The 21,817-nt window shown below is 40.0% G+C and overlaps 1 protein-coding gene across 1 annotated transcript in view; it reads right to left on the minus strand.

The window, feature by feature from the left end:
- The window catches only part of WLS (Wnt ligand secretion mediator), a 44,810-nt gene extending 23,508 nt beyond the window's left edge, over positions 1 to 21,302 (minus strand). Inside the window, exons 1-2 of the mRNA XM_081324607.1 lie at positions 21,029 to 21,302; positions 6,580 to 6,852 (exon numbers count right to left, since the gene is read on the minus strand). Of these exons, the coding sequence (XP_081180733.1) occupies positions 6,580 to 6,852; positions 21,029 to 21,233 (478 nt within the window). The 5' untranslated portion in view covers positions 21,234 to 21,302. The remainder of the gene's footprint in view (positions 1 to 6,579; positions 6,853 to 21,028) is intronic.
- Between the last annotated feature and the right edge of the window lie 515 nt (positions 21,303 to 21,817).

The following is a 21,817-nucleotide window of genomic DNA, read 5'->3' on the forward strand; positions in this document are numbered from 1 at the left end:
TCAGCAAGGCACACTGGCTGAGGAATTCTGGGAGCTGAAGTCCACAAGTCATAAAAGGGCCAAGTTTGAAGACCCCTGATCTAAATTATTGAAGCAAGTAAAATAGGAACTACTGAAAATATAATTACAGAAACAATGAATACAAGAACGCTAAAGTCTTTATTTCTGGAAAAGATAACTTTCCAAACATTTTACAATCTTGTTTTGGAATTATTCTTTTTTAGCCATGCCCAAATCAGAGACTTCTTTTGTACAAAATTGGGATTCTCCCTTTAGTCTCTCCAGCACTTCTCCCCACTTTAGTTCTGCTTCACGGTCCCACTAGTCAAATGTCAGGTTCCTGCATACAAATATTTCTTTTCAGAATCCCATCCACTGCCTGGATGACTTAAGCTCTTTCAACAGCAGTGTTATTGCTGGAAGAGAGTCAATATTTTTCACACAGACTATTTTGTTTCATGGGACTTGTGCAAAATGTGACTTGGTGCTGCATCAGAACAAAAACTGAAATCAATTTGGCAATCTCAAAATAAGAAAATAAAAGAGGCCCCAAATGGTCAACAGTTACCACTATTTAAAATTAGATGTTAGTCACTTCTATAAGGTAGGTTTCTCCATATCTTTTTAAAAAAGTATTGTATTGAGAAAAAAAGCTGCAAAGAGATAATGGCAACAAAAGGAAGGAAGGAAGGAAGGAATTCCAGTGATTGCCAAATGTAAAACACAATGTTTATTTATAATAAAATCAAGGTTCAATTCTAGTGCCTGTTTCTCCTGCCCATGAGGTATAGCTTGCCACTTTGGGGCAGTAGGAACAATTTCTATTTATGTCTTATTACAGTACTGTAACAAACTACCTGGGTCTTAAGCAATTTGCTTCTGACCTTGCCAGAACAAGCTCTCACAATGACCTGGCTTCATTTTAAGAAGTTGCTCATTCTTCTGCTTAATACTTAAAAAAGGAGCAAAAAAATTCTGCTGAACAATCTTTGTGTTAATGTAATGCTTGCACAAAGATAACTGATTCATTTAAATATCACACTAATTTTATTCATAGAAGTAGTTAAGTGAAATACAATATTTAGCCAGAAGAAAGACCTGATTTCCATAAGCCTGCATGATAAATAATATCCAGGGGAAAGAAAAACACAGAACTCTTCAAGGTCACAAACAGCTTGTAAGATGTATTTTAGAATTTGTATTATCTGGAACACACACATGCACACAGGCACACACTGATATTTTTGAAGAAGTCTTACAAGATTTGGATTTAAGGTCACCTTCAAAAAACGTCTGCTCATTAAATGATGATTTTATAAGGACTCAACATTATTACTCACATCATTGCTGAATTTCAGCACTATGCAAAATAAACAAAACCCAGGAATTAAATTTAGGTAGATTGGTGAGTTTAGTTTCCCATCATGTTCATTTTGTGACTCAAATCAGCCCAGGGGTACTGGCCAAAGGAAGTAAGTGGACTGAGTCACGTAAGTGAGTCAGTGAACCCATTTTTATTCCATTGTATCCCCCAGGAATGTTATATGTTCCTATATACACCCTCTCCAAATCTTAATGTCAAATGCCAAAATAACTCTGCCCACCAGGAAACAATTGGAAGCAAAAAATTATGGCAGATATTTTAGGACTAGGTTTCTGATTGCATGCCTAAGAATAGGGAAAAAAAGAGAATGTACTGAAAGCCAAGTTAGTAAATGATTGGGGAGAAAAAGCAGATATAGGAATGCAAAGAATGTTGTACAGCCTTATAGATAACAAAATCTGTATGAATCCTGGGACACTGTGACCGTCATAAATATGAATCAGTTGCCAAGCATCTGAATGTAAATCACAAGACCCTGGGATGCTGCAACATTCCAGCTGATCGGCGCTTCTTCTGGGTTCAGCAGACGTGCCAGGATCAGCGCCGAGCTCCAGCTGGAGCCTGGCACTGATCCTGCTGCTTCCGCTGAGCCCTGACAGCCCTGTAGCTTCAGCCGTCTCTCGCTCAGGCTTGTGGGGTGCTACCACCAGTTCAGCTCATTCCCCTCCCCCGCTACCACTTTTCTAGGATGGTCGCGTACCACCTGCCAGGTGCCAATGTACCACAGGTGGTACCCGTACCACTGGTTGAAAAGCCCTGGACTACAGTACATCTTCCAGAATAGAAATTACATAATATCCAAACATTTCCTGACCAATGCTGAGTAGATAGTCCTCGACTTACAACAGTTTATTCAGTGACCATTCAAAGTTACAATGGCACTGAAAAAAGTGACTTGTGACCGTTTTTCACACTTACAACCTTTGCAGCATCCCCTGGATCACCTGATCAAAATTCGGATGCTCGGCAACTGACTCGTATTTATGATGGTTGCAGTGTCCCAGGGTCATGTGATCATCTTTTGTGACCTTCTGACAAGCTAAGTCAATGAAGCCAGATTCATTTAACAATGTTACTGACTTAACATCTGCAATGATTACTTAACAAAGGTGGCTAAAGGTAAAGGTAAAGGTTCCCCCGCACATGCGTGCTAGTCATTTCCGACTCTAGGGGCCGGTGCTCATCTCCGTTTCAAAGCCAAAGAGCCAGCGCTTGTCCGAGGACGTCTTCGTGGTCATGTGGCCGGCATGACTAGACGCCAAAGGCGCACGGAACGCTGTTCCCTTCCCACCGTAGTGTGTTGTGATTCAGGGTCAGCCTGTGGGTTCGGCAGTTGGGTCAGACGACTCAGAGGAGGAGGAGGGGGGTGTTGAAGAGCTTGCTGATGATGGCCTTGAGGCTCCGCAGAGCCCTCAGCCAGGCCCCTCCCACCTGGTCACGACGGAGACCCAGCTGTGTGAGCCTGACAGCGTGGATGAAGATGACCCACAGCTGGCCCTGTTCAAGGACGCCCGACGCAGGAGGCAGTCAATCAGGAGTAAACAGAGGAAGGCAATGGGGCACCTCGGAAGGAGGCAGAGAGAAGCCACGCCCTGAACTGTATAAAAGGGGAATGTGTGGGAGGGCTGGTTTGCTGAAGGCAACCGCTTGAATAGTTTCTGTTTCATAGCTCCTGTTTCATGGTTGGTGTCTGTTTTATGTTAATAAATTTGGCAGGCTTTATTCCAGCCTCTTGCCGTTTGTAAAGGGGTTGTCCCTGCTTTTTCTGCAGGGCTGGTAGCAGGCTGGTACAGAACATAGTGGTCCTTATTTTTCTACTTGCATTTTTTATGTGCTTTCGAACTACTAGGTTGGCAGAAGCTGGGACGAGTAACAGGCGCTCACTCTGTTACGTGGCACTCGGGATTCGACCCGCCAAACTGCCAACCTTCTGATCGACAGGCTCAGCGTCCTAACCCACTGAGCCACCACGTCCCTGTCAAAGGTGGCTAGAAAGATCATAAAATGGGGGCAAAACTCCCTTAACAAATGCCTCACTTAGCAACATAAATTTTGGGCCCAACTGTGGTTGGAAGTCAAGGACTACCTGTACAGGCCATGTTAAATTTCTGTAGTTAAGATAAAAAGCTAAAGCTAATCACTGCCAACTATTACTTAATGTGAATGCAAATTAGTAAGGGATAAGGATTTAGGAAAGGGGTAGGCATCTTTGGCTTTTTTATGATTTGTGGACTTCAACTCCCAGAATTCCTGAGCCAGCCTCAGGAATTCTGGGAGTTGAAGTCCACGAGTCATAAAGAAGCCAAGGTCGCCTGCCCCTGATTTAGGAAAAGCAGCATATTGGATGATGATTAGACCCTACAAAATAATAAAGCTGTTAAGAATAAATTCTGGCCTGGAATCAGGCCAAATGACACTTTCATTCACCATCTAGAAATGGCAAAGACAAGGCAGAACTACACTCGCTCAAATTAGAGAAGGAAAGCAAGCCAAGAATGATCTCAAATGACATTCACCTTCATGGCAATTGACTGCAAGAACAAAATCACCCAGAAAGGAAAACTTTTCATGTCAGATGAATTTGGAAGGGACGATTAAATTGGTAAGCATCAGTTGCAAACTATCAGTTTTTAAACAATCATTATCCTAATTAATTTCTCTGGCACCCATATATTCCTCGCAAATTTTAAAGAAGAAATCCCACTAGAATCTCAATGCTTGTTGAACTGACTTAGTTTGAAATTAAAGTAGCTATACATTGTCATGTGCAGTTCTGTCACATTTCATACATTCCTGGAAAAATATGCAATTGTTAGACAAAGGTGGTGTGTGTGTGTGTGTGTGTGTGTGTGTGTGTGTGTGTGTGTGTGTGTGTGTGTATCTTAAGTTAAATCACTATGCATATTGTTTTACTAGTACCAAATCTTGAAATGCTTCAATTACTACAAACTCTACTTGGAATATTTATATATTTAGTTAATTGGATAGAATATTAGCTTTTATCCGGTTGCTGATGTTAAACTGATATTGTGGGAGAAGCCAGTTAAAATTCATAAAAAGTCTGTTTTTTTGGATCATCTGAACTGATACTGTGATTTATTGAATGATAATGACATTTTTATTACTCCAACTGAAGAGAATATACCTAGCTCAGGGTTGAACTGTGAGGGCCTTGGTGCCGCTGATGTTACCAAGTCAGGTAATGAAACGTCTGCAAACAACTAACCAAGCTCAGAGAGCATCAAGGACTTGACAATTTTAATTATATTCTATGTTATTGAGAAAATAACATTTCATACATTCCTGGAAAAATATGCAATTGTTAGACAAAGGTGGTGTGTGTGTGTGTGTGTGTGTGTGTGTGTGTATCTTAAGTTAAATCACTACTGTATGCATATTGTTGCAATTAGTGCAGGTTCGCATCCCACCAGGCTCAAGGTTGACTCAGCCTTCCATCCTTCCGAGGTAGGTAAAATGAGGACCCAGATTGTTGGGGGCAATTAAGCTGACTTTGTAATAATGCCGCTTGGGGTGTGTGTGAAAGCCCTAACAAGCAGGCATATACATAGAATGAAGGCTACTGCTAAGCTTGTAAGCCGCCCTGAGTCTTCGGAGAAGGGCGGGATATAAATGGAATTTTAAAAAAATACCATTTTAAAAAAACTCAATATTTTACAGTTTCTGTCACATACTGATTTGAATCAGTGGCATTTCTGCCGCAGAGATGCCTTATAGGTAGTTCTTGACCCACAACAGTTCATTTAGTGACCATTAGAACTTATAATTGCACTGAAAAGTGACTTATGACTGTTTTTCACACTTACAAATGTTGCAGCATCTCTATGGCCACATGATCAAAATTCAGACACTTGGCAACTGGCTCATATTTATGACAGTTGCAGTGTCCTAAGATCATGTGATCAACTTTTGTGACCACCTGTCAAGCAAATTCAATGGGGAAGCTAGATTCACAACTGTGTTACTAACTTAACAATTGCAGTGATTTACTTAACCACTGTGGAAAGAAAGGTAGTAAAATGAGGCAGAACCCATTTTAACAAATATCTCACTTAGCAACAGCAATTTAGTGCTCAATTGTGGCCATAAGCCCTGGTCATAAATACCCTTATTTATTAGAATGATCACTAAATGACTAAAAACCCACCATTTTTCTTTATAAACACTTGTTGTCAATAACATTATTTAATATGAAAGTATTAAATATTGGCTGGAATAGAGAACTGGAGATCTTCATTTTATCTGAACAAGGCAATAGAGTCTTAACATATGAAAACAAATTCAATAGATTTAAACTATGAGTTACTAAAATGTTTTTCAAATTTATTTTACATATATTAATCTCATTTGGAGAAAGATTCTAACATTATCAGATATCCATGTTATTTTGAACTATATACTAATAGTCAGATAATAGGAATGAATTCTCCATATCCTCATTTCTAGGAGATTAAAAGGGCAGATTATATATGGACTATTATAATGAAATTGTAGATAACCAAGGGAGGGGTCAAGCACGTCATCAGTCTCGAGTCCCTTCACATCCTCAAGAGATAAAAGTCTAGCCCACCTTGAATTCGATTGGCCCTTATCTACTGCCAATTTATTTTGACCATTAGTAGTTCAGATTCCTGTAGAGCAGGGGTGTCAAACTCAATTTCATTGAGGGCCGCATCAGCATTGCGGTTGCCCTCGAGGGGCCGGGTGGGTGTGGCCTGGGTGGGTGTGGCCTACTGGGTGGGCATGGCTAAAGTGCGTATGGCCTACTGGGTGGGCGTGGCCAGCTCTACATCATTCGCATCAAGGGTGCCTATGGGGGCCTGGGCAGGAGTGGGACAGATCTGAGGGTCTCTGGCAGGAGGAGGGTCTCTGGGCCAGGGCCAATGCAGTGGAGGCCGTTCCCTCACTGTTTCCAGGATGGCTTCGTGGGCCGCATGAAACCACTTCGCGGGCCGGATCCGGCCCCCGGGCCTTGTGTTTGACATGTCTGCTGTAGAGAATGACTTAGCATGCAATAAACATGTATTCGTTTGAACCACTTGGCTCCTGATTTCCTAGGCTTAAAGAAATATAGTCATTCTTCATTGAAATGTTGGACATTAACCAATTTCCAATTCCATTTATTTTACAGTTATTCTATTACTCTCACTAACTTAAAAATGCCTTTAAATACTTACTTATTTGGTTGTTGGTCTTGAAAGCAATGTCCATGTGCAAAATGCAGAGAATAAATTGGAACCAGGGGCTCATCTCATTCTTGGGAAGTGGTATGTGAATGGCAAACACAATGTTATTAGCTTCTATTTGTCTGTTCACAGCTTCATCGAAATCTCTGAGTTTATTACACTGTTCAGGTCCCCAAGGTATAAACCATTTGGTCTTGTGATGATCTTTCTGCAAGTCTATGCACTTTGCGGCCATATAAGGCACAGCAGCAGTAGGGTCCGGAGCTAAAAAATAAACAAACAAACAAAATTCATACATAGTCATTTTAGCATTCACAAAATACACAGGAAAAAAAGCTAGCTGGATGAACTTGACCAACTGCTGTCTCTCAGCCCAGCCTAACTTACAGGGTTGTTGTGGGGGGAAAACAGAATGAAGGAGCACCATGAAAATTGCCTTGAGATCCTGAATAAAACAATAAATAAATAAATTTGGCCAGCCACAAAATAACATTACTGAAGTATCAATTTACAAAAAAAATGCTTCACATAAAACATTAATGTTATATGATGAGAAAAGCCAACTATCCACTGACTGAAATTTCACACTGATCTAGATTTCTTGCCCTTTCTATTTTTGTGAGTAGTATCATACACTGTACAAAGCAAAGATTTGCCTTAATTATAATTTGTTGAATAAGGCACAGATAGCTCAATTCACACAAAGTATTAAGCCCCTCCCACCCATAGTATCTTGATTTAGTGCAAACTCAGCTCAAGAAGCTGGACTGGCAGGCGACAAAAAATGATGACAGGCAGGTTTCTTGCTCTTAGACGAAGGTTCTAAAAAAGGGAATTGTAAATACTTATCATGTTTCCCTGAACATAAGACCTATCCTGAAAATAAGCCCCAGCCTGATTTTGGGGGGTCAGCTATAAGCCCTACCCCCAAAACAAGCCCTAGTTTTGGGGTGAGGCACATGGCTAAAAATCAAGCTAGGGTGCGGGTGGAGTGGAGCTGCCCACACGCCCCGCACCGGCTTACCTTACCCCTAGGATCTCTGCAGCCAGGACTCTCACACTCTGACACTTGTCGCACTGCGTGGCTCATCATGTCTGTGCTGCCGCTCGCGGCAGCTTCAGACCATTGCCACTGCTCATGGCAAGAAACCACATGGTGCTTCACGCTAGTACCACCACTCGTGGGAGAAGGCTGCAGTGTTTTGGCCCGTTGCTGCTGCTCGTGGCAGGACGCTGCACAGCATTTCATGCCATTGCCGCCGCTCGCAGCAGGAAGCCACATGGTGCTTCACACTGGTGCTGCTGCTCACTATCAACCACTCAAAGCTTTTTTTTTAAGATATAAAAGCACCATCTTTTCCCATTCATTATTCCTTTTGGTGTCCGTGAAACAGTTTCTAGTGCAATGATAATAGATTAATAAAGCAATATTTATTAAAATGTTAAATTATAATATACACGCAAATATATTTACGAGTGTATTATCACACATATCTAATTCAACAATATGCAAGCCAAAGCATAGAGGTAACCTGCAATCCTACAATTTACAAGCCATTTTCTCCTACTGATAGAGACATCCCCACCAACACTGACATGACATGCTATTGTATAATAATATAGACAACAAACCCTGCTTCCTTCTAGCACTGAAGATGTTAGCTTATTGGGCAATGAAACTCTGCAAATTGGTGGTCTGCAAGAAGACCACCAAGCTCAGAGAGCACCAAAGACTCCATAGACGGCTATTGTTGGAATTCAACCTAGTTGCATCAAGTTGAGTTAAGCAGCCCTTAGCTATGGATCTAATACAATATAATGGGAAAACCCCCCTCACCTAAGTGATTTAATCTGCTGCTAAATCTATTCACATGCGTGCTAGTCGTTTCCAACTCTAGGGGCCGGTGCTCATCTCCGTTTCAAAGCCGAAGAGCCAGCGCTTGTCCAAGGACGTCTCCGTGGTCATGTGGCCGGCATGACTAGATGCCAAAGGCGCACGGAACGCTGTTACCTTCCCACCGTAGTGGTCCCTATTTTTCTACTTGCATTTTTACATGCTTTCGAACTGCTAGGTTGGCAGAAGCTGGGACGAGTAACAGGCGCTCACTCTGTTACGCGGTACTCGGGATTCGACCCGCCAAACTGCCGACCTTCTGATCGACAAGCTCAGCGTCCTAACCCACTGAGCCACCGCGTCCCTACACTTGTACACTTGTATCACTACTCAGTTTGGTGGTCTCTTAATCCTGCTCATCAAGCAGTGACTTGCTCTAAAGCACCAAATGAATGTCCCTGTGTCTCTCACCCACTAGAGATCTCTTCTTATCTGATATTGGATTATACAAATTTATTTTACAATATGATGAACAAGCTCTTAAATATCTGAAGCCAAATCATAGAAGTCTCGCTGGGAAAAGATTTCTTCTATCTCTTTCTTTCCCTCCCTGAAAAAAGAATATAATTTTTTTAAAAATAAGAATATAACATTGGGCTGCAAGCACAATAGGGTTCCCACCTATCACACTTTAAGGAGGAGTGCAGAGGAGAAAGAGAGCTGAGCTTCTGGTTGGACCTCCATTGCATCTGAACTTCCTAGAGACTGCTGGGAAGAGCTGCAAGCTGTGAGTTAAGGGGGAATGCAGAAGAGAAAGGGAGCAGCTCATGCGCCTAATGGTATGCGAATCATATAACCCCCCAAAAAAATCTAAAACAGCAGTAGTACATTCGGGGCATGTGTGTCCGATATTGTCATTTCCTTTTATTTCAGAATGTCTGGCTTAGTTCAGTGCAACACTTGTTTCGCAGCTGTCTTTCCCAATACTCTTTTCAAACTTGGGATACTGTCCTATCTGTAAACAAATCACTAGTCTACAAGGACAGATCTAGGGTCTGTAATCTGTGCTCTTCGGGGAGAAATTAGGTGTCCAGTTCAGCCCTTCTCCTCTATTGAGCTGCTGCGCTATCAGCCCCCTCTACCACAAAGATCCTGCAGGAGAAGGGCAGTATGGACAACCGTGGGATCTGGCAGGGTGAGAGCTATGAACCATAAGCATACAGCTTTCGCTGTGTCCTTGCTGACCTTAATAGGGACATTAAGGAGACAGGCCAAGGTAGTTGTGATGATGATAACTCAAATAAGCAGAGATGAAGAACTTGTTTTGGACAGGGGAAAGTGTGAGCAAGGTATTACACATCAGTCATGCAAATAGCGCAATGCATCCAAAAAGAGAAGTCACCTTCTGGTTGGTGATTCAATTAGAAGGGATGTAAATTTAGGAAAGGATACAGAGGTTTCAAAAGAGGTCAGGTGTCTTCCAGGTGCTACTGCCAGTAGGGACAAGGAATGTATTTTTAAGATAGTCAGGAACACTTAAATATGAGCCAGCAGTGTGCTGCAGCTGCCAAAAAAGCCAACACAGTGCTAGGCTGCATTAACAGAGGGATAGAATCAAGATCACGTGAAGTGTTAATACCACTTTACAATGCCTTGGTAAGGCCACACTTGGAATACTGCATGTAAAAAAGATGTTGAGACTCTAGAAAGAGTACAGAGAAGAGCAACAAAGAAGATTAGGAGACTGGAGGCTAAAACATACAAGGAACCGTTGCTGCAATTTGATATGTTTAGTTTAATGAAGAGAAGGACGAGGGGTGATATGATAGCAGTGTTCCAATATCTCAGGGGTTGCCACAAAGAAGAGGGAGTCAAGCTATTCTCCAAAGCGCCTGAAGGCAAGACAGGAAGCAAGGGATGGAAACTAACCAAACAGAGAAGCAACCTAGAACTAAGGAGAAATTTCCTGACAGCTAGAACAATTAATCAGTGGAACAACCTGCCTCCACAAGCTGTGAATGCTCCAGCACTGCAAGTTTTTAAGAAAAGTCTGAAATGGTATAGGGTTTCCTGCCTGAGCAAGGGGTTGGACTAGATGACCTCCAAGGTCCCTTCCAACTTTATTTTATTTTTATTATTATTATACCACAGTTTTAACCCTATTTTAGGAACTAAAAGTTTTCATGAGCTACTACGATTATCTACTTTGGTCTTAAAATCACCCTTTCAATATTCTATGAATGGAATTTTTCCATGTTTTTCAAAATAATCTTTTAGCAAAGAAAAAAAAGAGGAGAAAAAAATATATTCAGAAATTGTTTTCCAAGGCATAGGAAAAACTAAACAAAACTTCCTTTCCTATGAAATCAAATAACAGGCAGCCTGACTGCAATTTTCTAAAGTTTATACCTTGCTTGTTCTGAATCTAATTATATGTCCTTTAGCAGACAGGTAGTTCTCAATTTACAATCACAGTTGGATTGAAATTTTGTCATATGTCATTGCACTTGCAAGTTGAGGCACTATATGATCAGACCCAATTTTTATGGTGGTCATTAAGCAAATCATGTACTTGTTAAGCAAACCAGGCAGTCATAAGTCTGAATCCTGAATGTCCATTTTGTGCTGGAATATTAGTCTTAAACAATTTATAATTGTGATAGGTCAGTTAAACTGAAGTTTATTTCATAATAGAGAATAGGAGTGGATGAGTTAATGTTTTCTGTAGGACAGGATTTGTTAAATCATAAACTGTCTCCTTCAAAATATTACAAAAACTCAGAGATCTGAAAAGCGTGTCTGGAATGTCTGGGTATTCTTTAGGAATATTGTTTTAATTATTTAGTGACAGCTGCAAGCTGCCTTTTCAGATGTTGTGAGATTTGCTGGACAGCAAAATTAAAATTTATCCTATAGAATCTGTTTACATTAGAAGCAGTTATCTTTATAGTCCATATAAGGTAAACTACCTATACATGGAAGAAAAGCAAAAGACAAAATATGTGGCATTTTGAGTATAAAAACACTTTTTTCTATGCTAACTTGAATGCTATTTTTGTTATAATCCACATTAAGGACTATTATCCAATTGTACACCGTCGGTTGTTTTTGAGTGAACGGTATGTGTAATTTGTAGCTGACCAACATATCAATGCTTTTCTTTCGTTCTGACTTATTTCACCTTGTTAAAAGAAGTTAACTCAATGGACTCATGGAATGAAAATTGCATCTACTACCCGTGTTTCCCCAAAAATAAAACCGGGTCTATTTTTTTTAGCCTCCAAACGAGGCATGATACCCAAAATAAAAATAAATAAAAAAATATGCTGATGATACCCAGCTTTTCATCTCCACCCCGAACCAACCCAGTGATGCCCTCGACATGATGTCCCGCTGCCTGGAAGTGGTACGAATCTGGATGGGGAAGTACAGGCTCCAGCTCAAGACTGAGTGGCTTTATGTACTGGCATCTCGTTTAGTCCAAGAGGTTCCATCTTTGGTTATGGGAGGAGAGGCGTTACCTCCCGTTGATAGGGCGCGCAACTTAGGGGTCCTCCTGGATACACGACTCAGTTTTGAAGAGCATATAGTAGTTGTGGCCAGGGGGGCATTTGCCCAGGTTCACCTGGTGCGCCAGTTGCACCCCTATTTGGACCGAGATGCTCTACGTATGGTCACTCATGCACTCGTTACCTCCTGTATAGATTACTGCAATGCTCTCTACATGGGGCTGCCCTTGAAGACCACCCGGAGGCTCCAGCTGGTGCAGAATGCAGCCGCGCAGGTTGTGATGGGAGCATCCCAATACTCCCATATTACACCCCTCCTGCGTGAGCTGCATTGGTTACCAGTTGCCCTCCGGATGAGATTTAAGGTGCTGGTTCTTACCTTTAAAGCCCTACATGGCTTAGGCCCAGGATATTTGCAGGACTGTCTGCTGCCAGGAACAGCTTCCCATCACCCGGTGCGCTCACACAGGGAGGGCCTCCTCAGGGTGCTATCGGCTAGACAATGTTGGCTGGCGACCCCCAGGGGGAGGGCCTTCTCTGTGGGAGCGCCTGCCCTGTGGAATCAACTTCCCCTTGAACTCTGGATGGCCTCGGACCTCCGGTCCTTTTGTCGCGGCCTTAAAACATTTCTTTTCCATCAGGCTGACCTGGACTGACAATAGGGATTTTTAAAAATGTTTTTAATATTTTATCATTGGGGCTTTAATTTTTTTTAACATTTGTATTATTGTCTTTTATTGTTGTTAGCCGCCCTGAGTCCTTTGGGAGATAGAGCGGCATATAAGTCCCAAAAATAAATAAATGTATGTGTTGTGCTATTTTCCTTCCTTCCCTCAAGGCCAGTTTTACTTGGTTTTGATGGGGAGAGGGGCTCCAGCCCACAGGATCTGCTTTGCAGGGTCCGATAGGGCTTGGTGCTCTCTCCACTCATGGAGCCTCTCTCAGTGAGATCATCTGATGGCCTGGAGTGAGGTATCATTAATATGCTACAGAATGCAGTAGTATATATTTCTCGATCAGTGTGTGTTATACCTCTGCTCCGCAAAGTGCACTGGCTACCAGAATGCTTCTGAGATTAATTTAAAGTGCTGGTTGTTACGCATTTATAGCATGGAGCTGGATTATTTGAAGGACTACTGGGGACTCTCTCTGATTATGTCTACCCATCCATTTGGTCTGACTGAAATTACACCATTTGGTGGGGGCCAGGAAAAGAGTATTTATTTTGTTGTGGGGGATTATCTGGATTTTTGGATTAATATGCTAGTTATTCATTTAAAAGTATTATAGCTGTCCAGTCCCATAAAATATTATTCACTAAGACTAGTCTTGGCCACACTGATTTTCGAGGCCTTAAAGATACGGTTCTGGCTGACTCCTTGCAATTGTTGACTTGTTATTGGTAAATTGAGTTTTTATTCCAGCTGTGGATCATCATATGCATGCTGTTTGTTTTTTTTATGCTGTTTTAATTATCGTTAGCCACTCTTGAGTTATGAACTTGATGTAGGTGGCCATATAAATTGAGGTAATATAAATATGCGAAAGCGGGGTGGGGGTGGGAAAGGGGAGGAAACCTTTTATAGGGAAGTGGGGAAGGCTTATGGAGCTTTCTTGAATGGATTCAAAGGAGGTTCTTCTGAATAGCCTTCTTCAAGCAGAGTTTTTTCCAAAATTCAAAATGCAGCAATAGACCTTAGTATCAATCATCTTTCCTCATGTCAACTCATAACTAGTAGTCAGAAACCATGGGGGACCCAACTACCGTGACCTAATTAAGCACTAGTGGAGCTAAACATATTCAGGATCTCATTTCAACATTTATGCTATATCCAACCTGATATTAAAACATATCTATAGAAGGAGTTTTGACCATTATTTTCTACAGCTCCTTCAATGTTATTTTCTGACCCTTATTCACACTCCTACAAATCCTTTAGAAAAATCTCAATTGCATGGTGTCTACACTGATTAAAGTCTGAAGCCCAGTGACCTCATGTGATGTTAACTGCTCCCATGCTCCAACAGCATTCTCTTTTTCTCTTCAATTACCCCCTTCTGAGCAGAGGCTATCACCACCAAATGAGTGCATACAAAGGCCTTCTGCTTCATTACACTAACTCAACAGCAGGATAGGAATAAACAAGCTAATTTATCATCCTTACCTCTCTCATCTTACAAGCCTAGCACCTTTTTTTCCTTCTTGATTTTAATTATCCAGTAACATCACACTCACTACATTCAAAGCATTTAAACCAACCCAGGGCCCTCGAGAACAACTGGATTGTAACCCCATCGCCCCCAGCCTTTCTCATTTTTACTGGCTAACCAGTTTTACTTATTCTGAAAGTTAGCAGATAGTTTTTGCCAGCTTTTGCATAGTTAAAAGCTTCAAGCCCATATACTCTTTTGTATAAATGTCACTGAAATTAAAAGATCTGAGTAAACCTATTTAGGATTGTAATTTCATCCCTATATAATGGATTTTAAAGATATGGAATATTAAGACTGTAACTAAAATAGAGTAGATAACAATCAAATTGTGGTCCAAATTAGTATGCTTCTTGTTATCAAATGCGTTTATTTTTCTCAGGTGTTCAGAAACAAAGACAAAAATCTCCAGGTAACAAGGGCAGAAGATTTCAACTAAGCCAAGTCAGCAGCATAATATTTGGGGGCCTTATTTTCCTAAGGCAGAAGAGCAACCATCTTCTTTATTGCTTCAGGACTAGAAGTGCTAAAATCATGGCCTCGTGGTTTATGAAGCATCCCAGAAAGAGAAAATTCTGTTAATGAATGTTGAAGGTTGTCTGTTCTATAAAATGCAGAAAGACCAGGAGAATGGTTCTATAAAATGCAGAAAGACCAGGAGAATGGATAGAGCCATTAAGGTCTGATTTGATTACTATTTCTTCTGTGCTATGTTTTAATTTTATTTTCCCTCATATTGCTTATGCTAAAGCTACTGCAGAATGGAACAGGCTATAAACAGAAATAAATACACACACCCAAGGGAACTAGGCATTAATACAAGAAATGAGACAAGTTGAAATGAATTATTTCTTAGTAATGGTGAGTTTGCACGCTTCAATTTAGAAGTGTGATTGCACAGAACTTAGTCAGGAGCATGTAAGACTACTAAAATTGAGACACAGAAGAATCGATTCATATTTCTCTAAGCAAGACAAACATAGCTTGGAGTAGATAAATACACAAAAAGAGAGAACAAAAGTTTGCTTATTTCTGGCCAGCAAATAAAGAAAAATTTAGCATGTATAAATGATGAAATTCAAAAGACTATCAACTGTGAACTTTGGGAGAACTGGTAATTGAATTCAAATTTGCATTCCCACCTTGTTTCCTTTAATATAATAATATATACACCTGCAACATACATATTTTTGCTGACTTTTTATCACTTTTGGAAATATGGTACTGCTAAGGAACAGTTTCATTCTTAACTGTAGATTTATTTTTTTTAAAATCTTGCTGGGCATTTCAGATATGCTATATTTTGGGTCTGTCAGCTGCAAAATCAATACCAGACACAGAGTAAGTATTCTTCAAATTACTTATGCCAAGAGATACAGAACTGGAGAAGCTTTTTTTTAAAGTACTTAACTAGGAGGATCAAAAGAGGATCAGTATTTCCTCATTTTTGCATCTTTACAATATACTACAAACTCTTTTCAGTGATCTTTCCCCTGGATCATGAGGTAGCACAATTTCTTTAAAACCCTAATAAGGATAAAGTCATTCTGAAAGAGTACAAAAGAAGTGCTAATCAGTCTGTGTCACAAATATGATTAGGTATCAAGTTTACCATGACTAACTGCTCCAGTGACTATAGTTGGAAAACCAATTATTTAAATTTCAGTGTAACTATCCCACCTTTAAAAGGGGAAACATTTGTTTGCTAATTGGCTTATTGCAGCCAAACATGCTTGAGCCTTGCCTAAGCCTTTCTTTTGTCAATTTTTACTTTTGAAAAGACATGTGTCTTGCTACTGCAGCCAAGCTATTAAATCAGTAACAAATAGATCTAAATAAAAATGATGAGCCCGGAAGTATTCAAAGTGAAGAGAGCCCAGGTCTGAAATAGTAGCCAATTTTTACAACTGAGCCTTAAAACTTGTTTGATTTTCAGGTAACAACTGGTGCATTGAAACCATTTCTATAGATAGTAAGCATTTCTGATTTCAGAGGCAAATTTCTGCACATTTATCACATTTATGCCTTGAAGGAATGCTAAAGCATCTCTGGTATGTGCATGTAAGCTTTCATCTCATTTGAGGCAGCACAAAAATTAGATTTTTAGTTTCAGACAAGCTCAAAGGAATTCTTTGATAGTTATTTCTCTCCTAAATGAGCCATAGTCCTTAATCTTCTAGGCAAAGAGCTTTAATTTAAATAAAGTAATTGTTCTCAATATTTACATTTGCTTTAGATTTATTTTCCCATTTGGATATCATCATTTTGGCAGCACTTCCTAGCCTCATTTATCATGACAATTATTTATTTGACATTAATCAGTTAATGATGCTGCCATGTAAAAGGCCTTATAGTTGCAAAAGTTTTTAAATCTAAATTTGCAAGCTGTTTCTGAACACTCAGCATTTGCAAGTGAGATCTTAATCTACATCTTCATAGCAGGAAATCTTTTTTTTAAAAAACAAGCAGCATTAACATTTTATGTTCAAATTCAGGAATCGTTTTTGTAATCTTTATGCATATTTCTAGACAATTACAAAGGGAAGGATTGTGAATAAAAATTAAGCAAGAAAGCAGTTCACTGCAGAAAGTGCACCCCTTCTGTCGGTAAACAAAAAGACAAGAACAAATTCTAATAATATGGGTTATGGGCTTAATGCAATCTATGTTCTATATACCACATCTTATGTTGCATTTGCCTTCATGATGAACTAGAATTTAATACCAGCAAGTGAATCTCTTGGGCCTTCCCAACCATGGAATTGGTTAAATAATTATGGACATTCTTTTCATAATATTTTTACTATGGTACTTATCCCAAAGAAGCCAAAAATAAGATGCCAAGCTCCCAGCTCCATCTTAGTAGAAATGGAATAAAGCAAGAATGTTGGAGGGTCATGAAAAAAACAGCTACTTCTGTAGTTAACTATTTCTACCCTTATTTCTAACCTGGTGCCCTTCATATATATTGGATCCCAATTCCCCTAATTCCTGGCTAGCACAGCTATTAAAATTTAACAAATCAGCAGGTACTAGACAAGCAAAACATACTGTATGTCACAAGCACCATCTTTAAATATAAAAGACCACCAAATATTCAGATCTGAAATGTAGTACATTCCTGCTCACCACTACAGCTTAAACACATTCATGGCATGTTTCACAATAAATTATTCCACAGTAGACCAATTTTGTTACATTAAATTATGAGCAAACCACAAATCTCATATTGATAATCATCCAGAGTAACCTTGTGGTACGATGGGGAATAAATTTAATAAAATAACTATTTAGATAATAAGATCATCAATAAGTTATAGAAGTGTCACTAAACATCCCATACCTGCAGACTCTAAAATGTATCCCTAGATAAAGATTAATAAAGAAATACATTTGTGTCCATTCATGTAAGGATGTATCTTGAATTGCATTTATTGCAAATTGGCAGTATGAATTAAAATATGTCACTCATTTCAAATATTCCATATAGCTGTCTCTGTAACTATATTTCTTGTCCAAGGTAGACTTATTGGATTAAGAATGTGCCAGGTAAATGTATGTCCTTTCTCCCTCTGCAACTAATATGAGATTTCCTAGCTTTTCTTGAATTCTCCTTCAAGTTGAGCTCAACTCCTGATGTCTTCATGGGCGTTGTGATATCCAAATAGTAAACTGTGGTTTGAGCATTCCCTGAAAATAAGCATTAATGGATCATAATAATAAGCTGCAATTTAAAAGTGAGGGAATCTCATATTACATTGGAAGTATAGGGGTATCATGTCCACGCCAGATCTTTAAAAAAGCAACTGGATTAGAAATGGAATGTCTAAATTAGGGTTAAATGCATGTTAAGCAGACGAAAGCAAAATCAACAATTCAAATTAATCAGTTCTGGAAATAACATCAAGAGTGGTGTCCATTACTTCAAAATATAAGATTACAAAACAAACAAACATAGCCCTCCACACCACATCACATTTACAACATTGGCCAGCAACACGAATTCCCAATGGCTACTTTGGGTATTTATATCCTGGTCTATAAGTAATAAGCTTAGGTAATTTGATCATTGACAGATTTAAGAATCAATGATTAATTGGTTACCTTTTTCCACAGAGAGTTGGAAAAATAATAAATCTTCCTATTGATGACCATTATGAATATGGATTTTTCAGTAATGGAAGCCTCACTGTAGGTTTCTTGCCAGGAAGGCTTATGAAACCTGCTCACTCATCTTTAGAAAGCAGAACAACACTGTTTTTCTCTTATTTGCAAAGATCTGGGACGGGATGGATAAGTGCTTTTCATTTATCAATTGCCCATTTTTGTAAACTTAATTGCAAGAAAATATGAACACACTGTTCACTGCCTTTAAATTCGGCTAAATTGATTCATAAACTGCCTTGAAAACCTGCTTAGTATGAAAGCAAACACAACTTTAAAAAAACCTATTTCATCTATTTAAAATGCTTAATTGAACCAAGCTTGTCTTTGAAAAAAGATGATGTAATAACAGGAACACATTCTTTGAATGACTCCATATACCACAGAAAAGACAACTATTGTTTTTTCAAGCTTCAGCTATGACTGTGTTGTAGCTGTATATAGTAGAAGCTTCTGATTTGGACATAACACTCAATGCAGATTTTGCAGTGCATTATGGGACAACACAGCAGGAAGTCTGGATACCATATGATTTTGAGTTTATTTATACCATGGGAAAAGAAAAAGGCACGCACACCTGCACATTAAAACACACACACACACAAAGTCACGACTGGAAGTTCTTTCAAAAATACCCAACCATTATATTTACAAAACTATGTGCATATCGACACACAAATCAACACAAGGAATCTCTTTTAAGGCACTGTACTGAATTTCCAAAAATTAAATTCAGTTGTATAAAACAAAGTGATTTAAAAGTGTCTTATTATGTAATATACCAAAACATTTTATCTGCTCAGTATTCAAAACAACCACAGACATGCAGATGAATAAATGTACCTATGTACTTCAGAAAAATGCGGAACCACTGAATGGCATCAAAATAACAGTCTTGCTTCAAAGTAACACAATGCATTAGGATACAGTAGATTTTCCCCTACCCCTAAATTATACCTAGATAAAATGACTGCACAATCAAATGCACCATACAACATACTGTTCTGAGACATAAAGCTGGCTGAAATGTGTTGCAACATGTCTGTTTTTGTCCATTACAGCTGGTGTCTGGCAGGCTCACATTGTCTAGTCTTGGAAAAATCTTAGCAGTATGCAAAGACCTTGCAGCATGCAAAGAATTTCACACTGATAAAGAACAATACCAAAACAAACTTAAGTCAACCTTAACATTTACACCACATATTTAAATGTTGCCATAAAATAGAATGCTTCCCACTTTTCCTGAGAATATTCTTCCAAGATCACCTTTCAAAAGAAATCTGAAAGGTGAAATTTGAGCATCTGGAGGGCTGGCTTTTTAAAAGTTCTCTTTCCTCTCCCTCCCCAATCAACTGTGAGACTGTTCCTTATTTTGTTTCTTAAACACTAACAGATTTCCTGGGGAAGCTATTTCTCTTTTACTTTTCCCTTGAACTGGCACTGTTTCTCCAGAGAACAAACAATTTGGCTAATGGTTTTTAATTTAAAACCAATACAGAGCTATTATTTGTGAAACAAAATAAAGAGATAAGCCCTTCCAGCACATATGTGCTGTAGCTGTTTTTTTTATGATCCAATATCATACCAAATTACGTGATTCAAGTCTAACACTAAAAAGCAGCTCTGTGTCCAAACTGCAAAATAAGGATTAGGAAGTTAACATTGTGGATATACATAAACTTAAGTCTTTTTAGTACTTCCACAAATGAATTTTAAGACCTGCCTGGGCTTTGAAACTGGGACAATAAAGGTTTTAAGTTTGAAGGCCAATAATCAAGATATCCTTTCCTATATCCTTAGGCAGTGTTCTCATGTTCCTCATTCTCCTGAGGCAATCTATTAAGACCTTTTATTTTCGTTTAAGGCAGCCAGCAGCATAGGTTATGTAGCTGTGAGGGAGAAGGAAAGAAATCCTCAAAATCAAAATGTACATTTCTGAAGCTTTCCCCTCAATGGCATCTCAGGGAGGAAGTCCAGGCAACATCAAAAGAAGCCACAAGACTTTCAGTGGGGAAGGGATGGGGGAATTAAAAAAGTCAAAAGCAAAACTCTTTCTCTCTCCCCGGAGGGGGAAAGTCATCCCTGGCTTTTTCCTCCTGCGTTTCCTCCTCCCACACTGCTAAACCCTTCCCCGCCCTTAAAAGAGTCTAAAATCCAATCTAAAGAGAGAAGCTGCCTAGGCAAAAATCACGCAGTGCTCCAGAGAAAAAGGGAAAAAAAGCGAAGCCCCATTAAGCGAGATACAATGCCGGAACACGCCTTTCGTGGGCTGGAGCGATTCTTCCTTTTTTTTTCTTTTCTTTGAAGATTAGGGCCCTTCTTTGGCAGGCGAGTTGGAGGAAAGGCGGGTCGGTTGGGAGCGAGAGCAATAAAGAGACCGATCAACTTTTCCACCTCGAGGGGCTTTGCACCAACCGAGTCGCCATGCTGAAGAGTTTCATCCTGCCGTTTGTTTTCGTGAAGCAGATCTTACAGCCGTGGCAAACCTCCCTCTGCCCTAAACTTTTTCGACGCCTCCTTGCTTCCCTTGGCTTGCGGCCCTAGACCGTAGTGGGCACAAAGAGGCCCGTGGCGCGCTGTTTTCTTAACTACAATAGCAGGGCAAATGAGATCATAGAAGCAAGCCAGGGATACGGTAACAAGTATCCAGACAGACAAGGAAGGGGTGAAGTCGGAGGAGGAACGAGGAAGAAGAGGAAAAGTTTGCTTTTGGAACACTTACCGATCAAACCCCCCACCAGAAAGGCGATGACTTGGAAAATCAGCAAGATCCCGCCAACAATGCAGAGCTTTTTAGTGCTCATGTTCTCGATAATTGCCCCAGCCATTTTTGCAGGGCTTTCTCTCCTACACACTCTGCGACGGTGGCGGCGGTTGTAAAAGTTAAAACTGCAAAGGGATGGGAAGGAAGAGGGGAACCTCGGCATCGATTGGCCGGGAAAGCCCGGACCTGGCTCCCTTCGTACCGAGAGCTGTGATTGTAGCCGGCCCTCCGGTGCATGTGGCTGCTTTAAAGGAGCAGGAAAGCGAATCACATGATACCCACCTCCCTCCTCCTCCTCCTCCTCTCTCCCCGAGCTATTCAGCAGCAATTGGTGTCAGTCTCACATAGCAGTGGGGGAAAGCCGGAGAAAGGCTGCTTAAATTAACAACTTGCAGAGAGATGGATGGATTCCCCATAACTCGAGAAGATCTCGAAATGCGTTTCCCAGGACCTCATCTAGTGAATTCCGGAATGATAGTCACAAGACAACATGTTGAAAAGGTCTAACATATTTTTGGAAAAATAGAAGCAGGAACGATGAAAGAGCGATGTTTAAAATCCATTTATTTTTTTAAAGCGGTTGGAGGTGGGAAATACTTTGAAACTTCTCCCCACGATCAACTGATTTTCATTTCCCTTTAAAAAAAAAGCTGTGTTTTTCGGAAGCTTGTATTAAGGCAAAAATCATTCCTGCTAACTTGTTTACAATTTAGAAATCTGAAGAATGGGAATGAAAATAATATCCAC

Source organism: Vipera berus (genome assembly GCF_964194415.1).
Source record: "Vipera berus genome assembly, chromosome: 3".
Lineage (NCBI taxonomy): Eukaryota > Metazoa > Chordata > Lepidosauria > Squamata > Viperidae > Vipera > Vipera berus.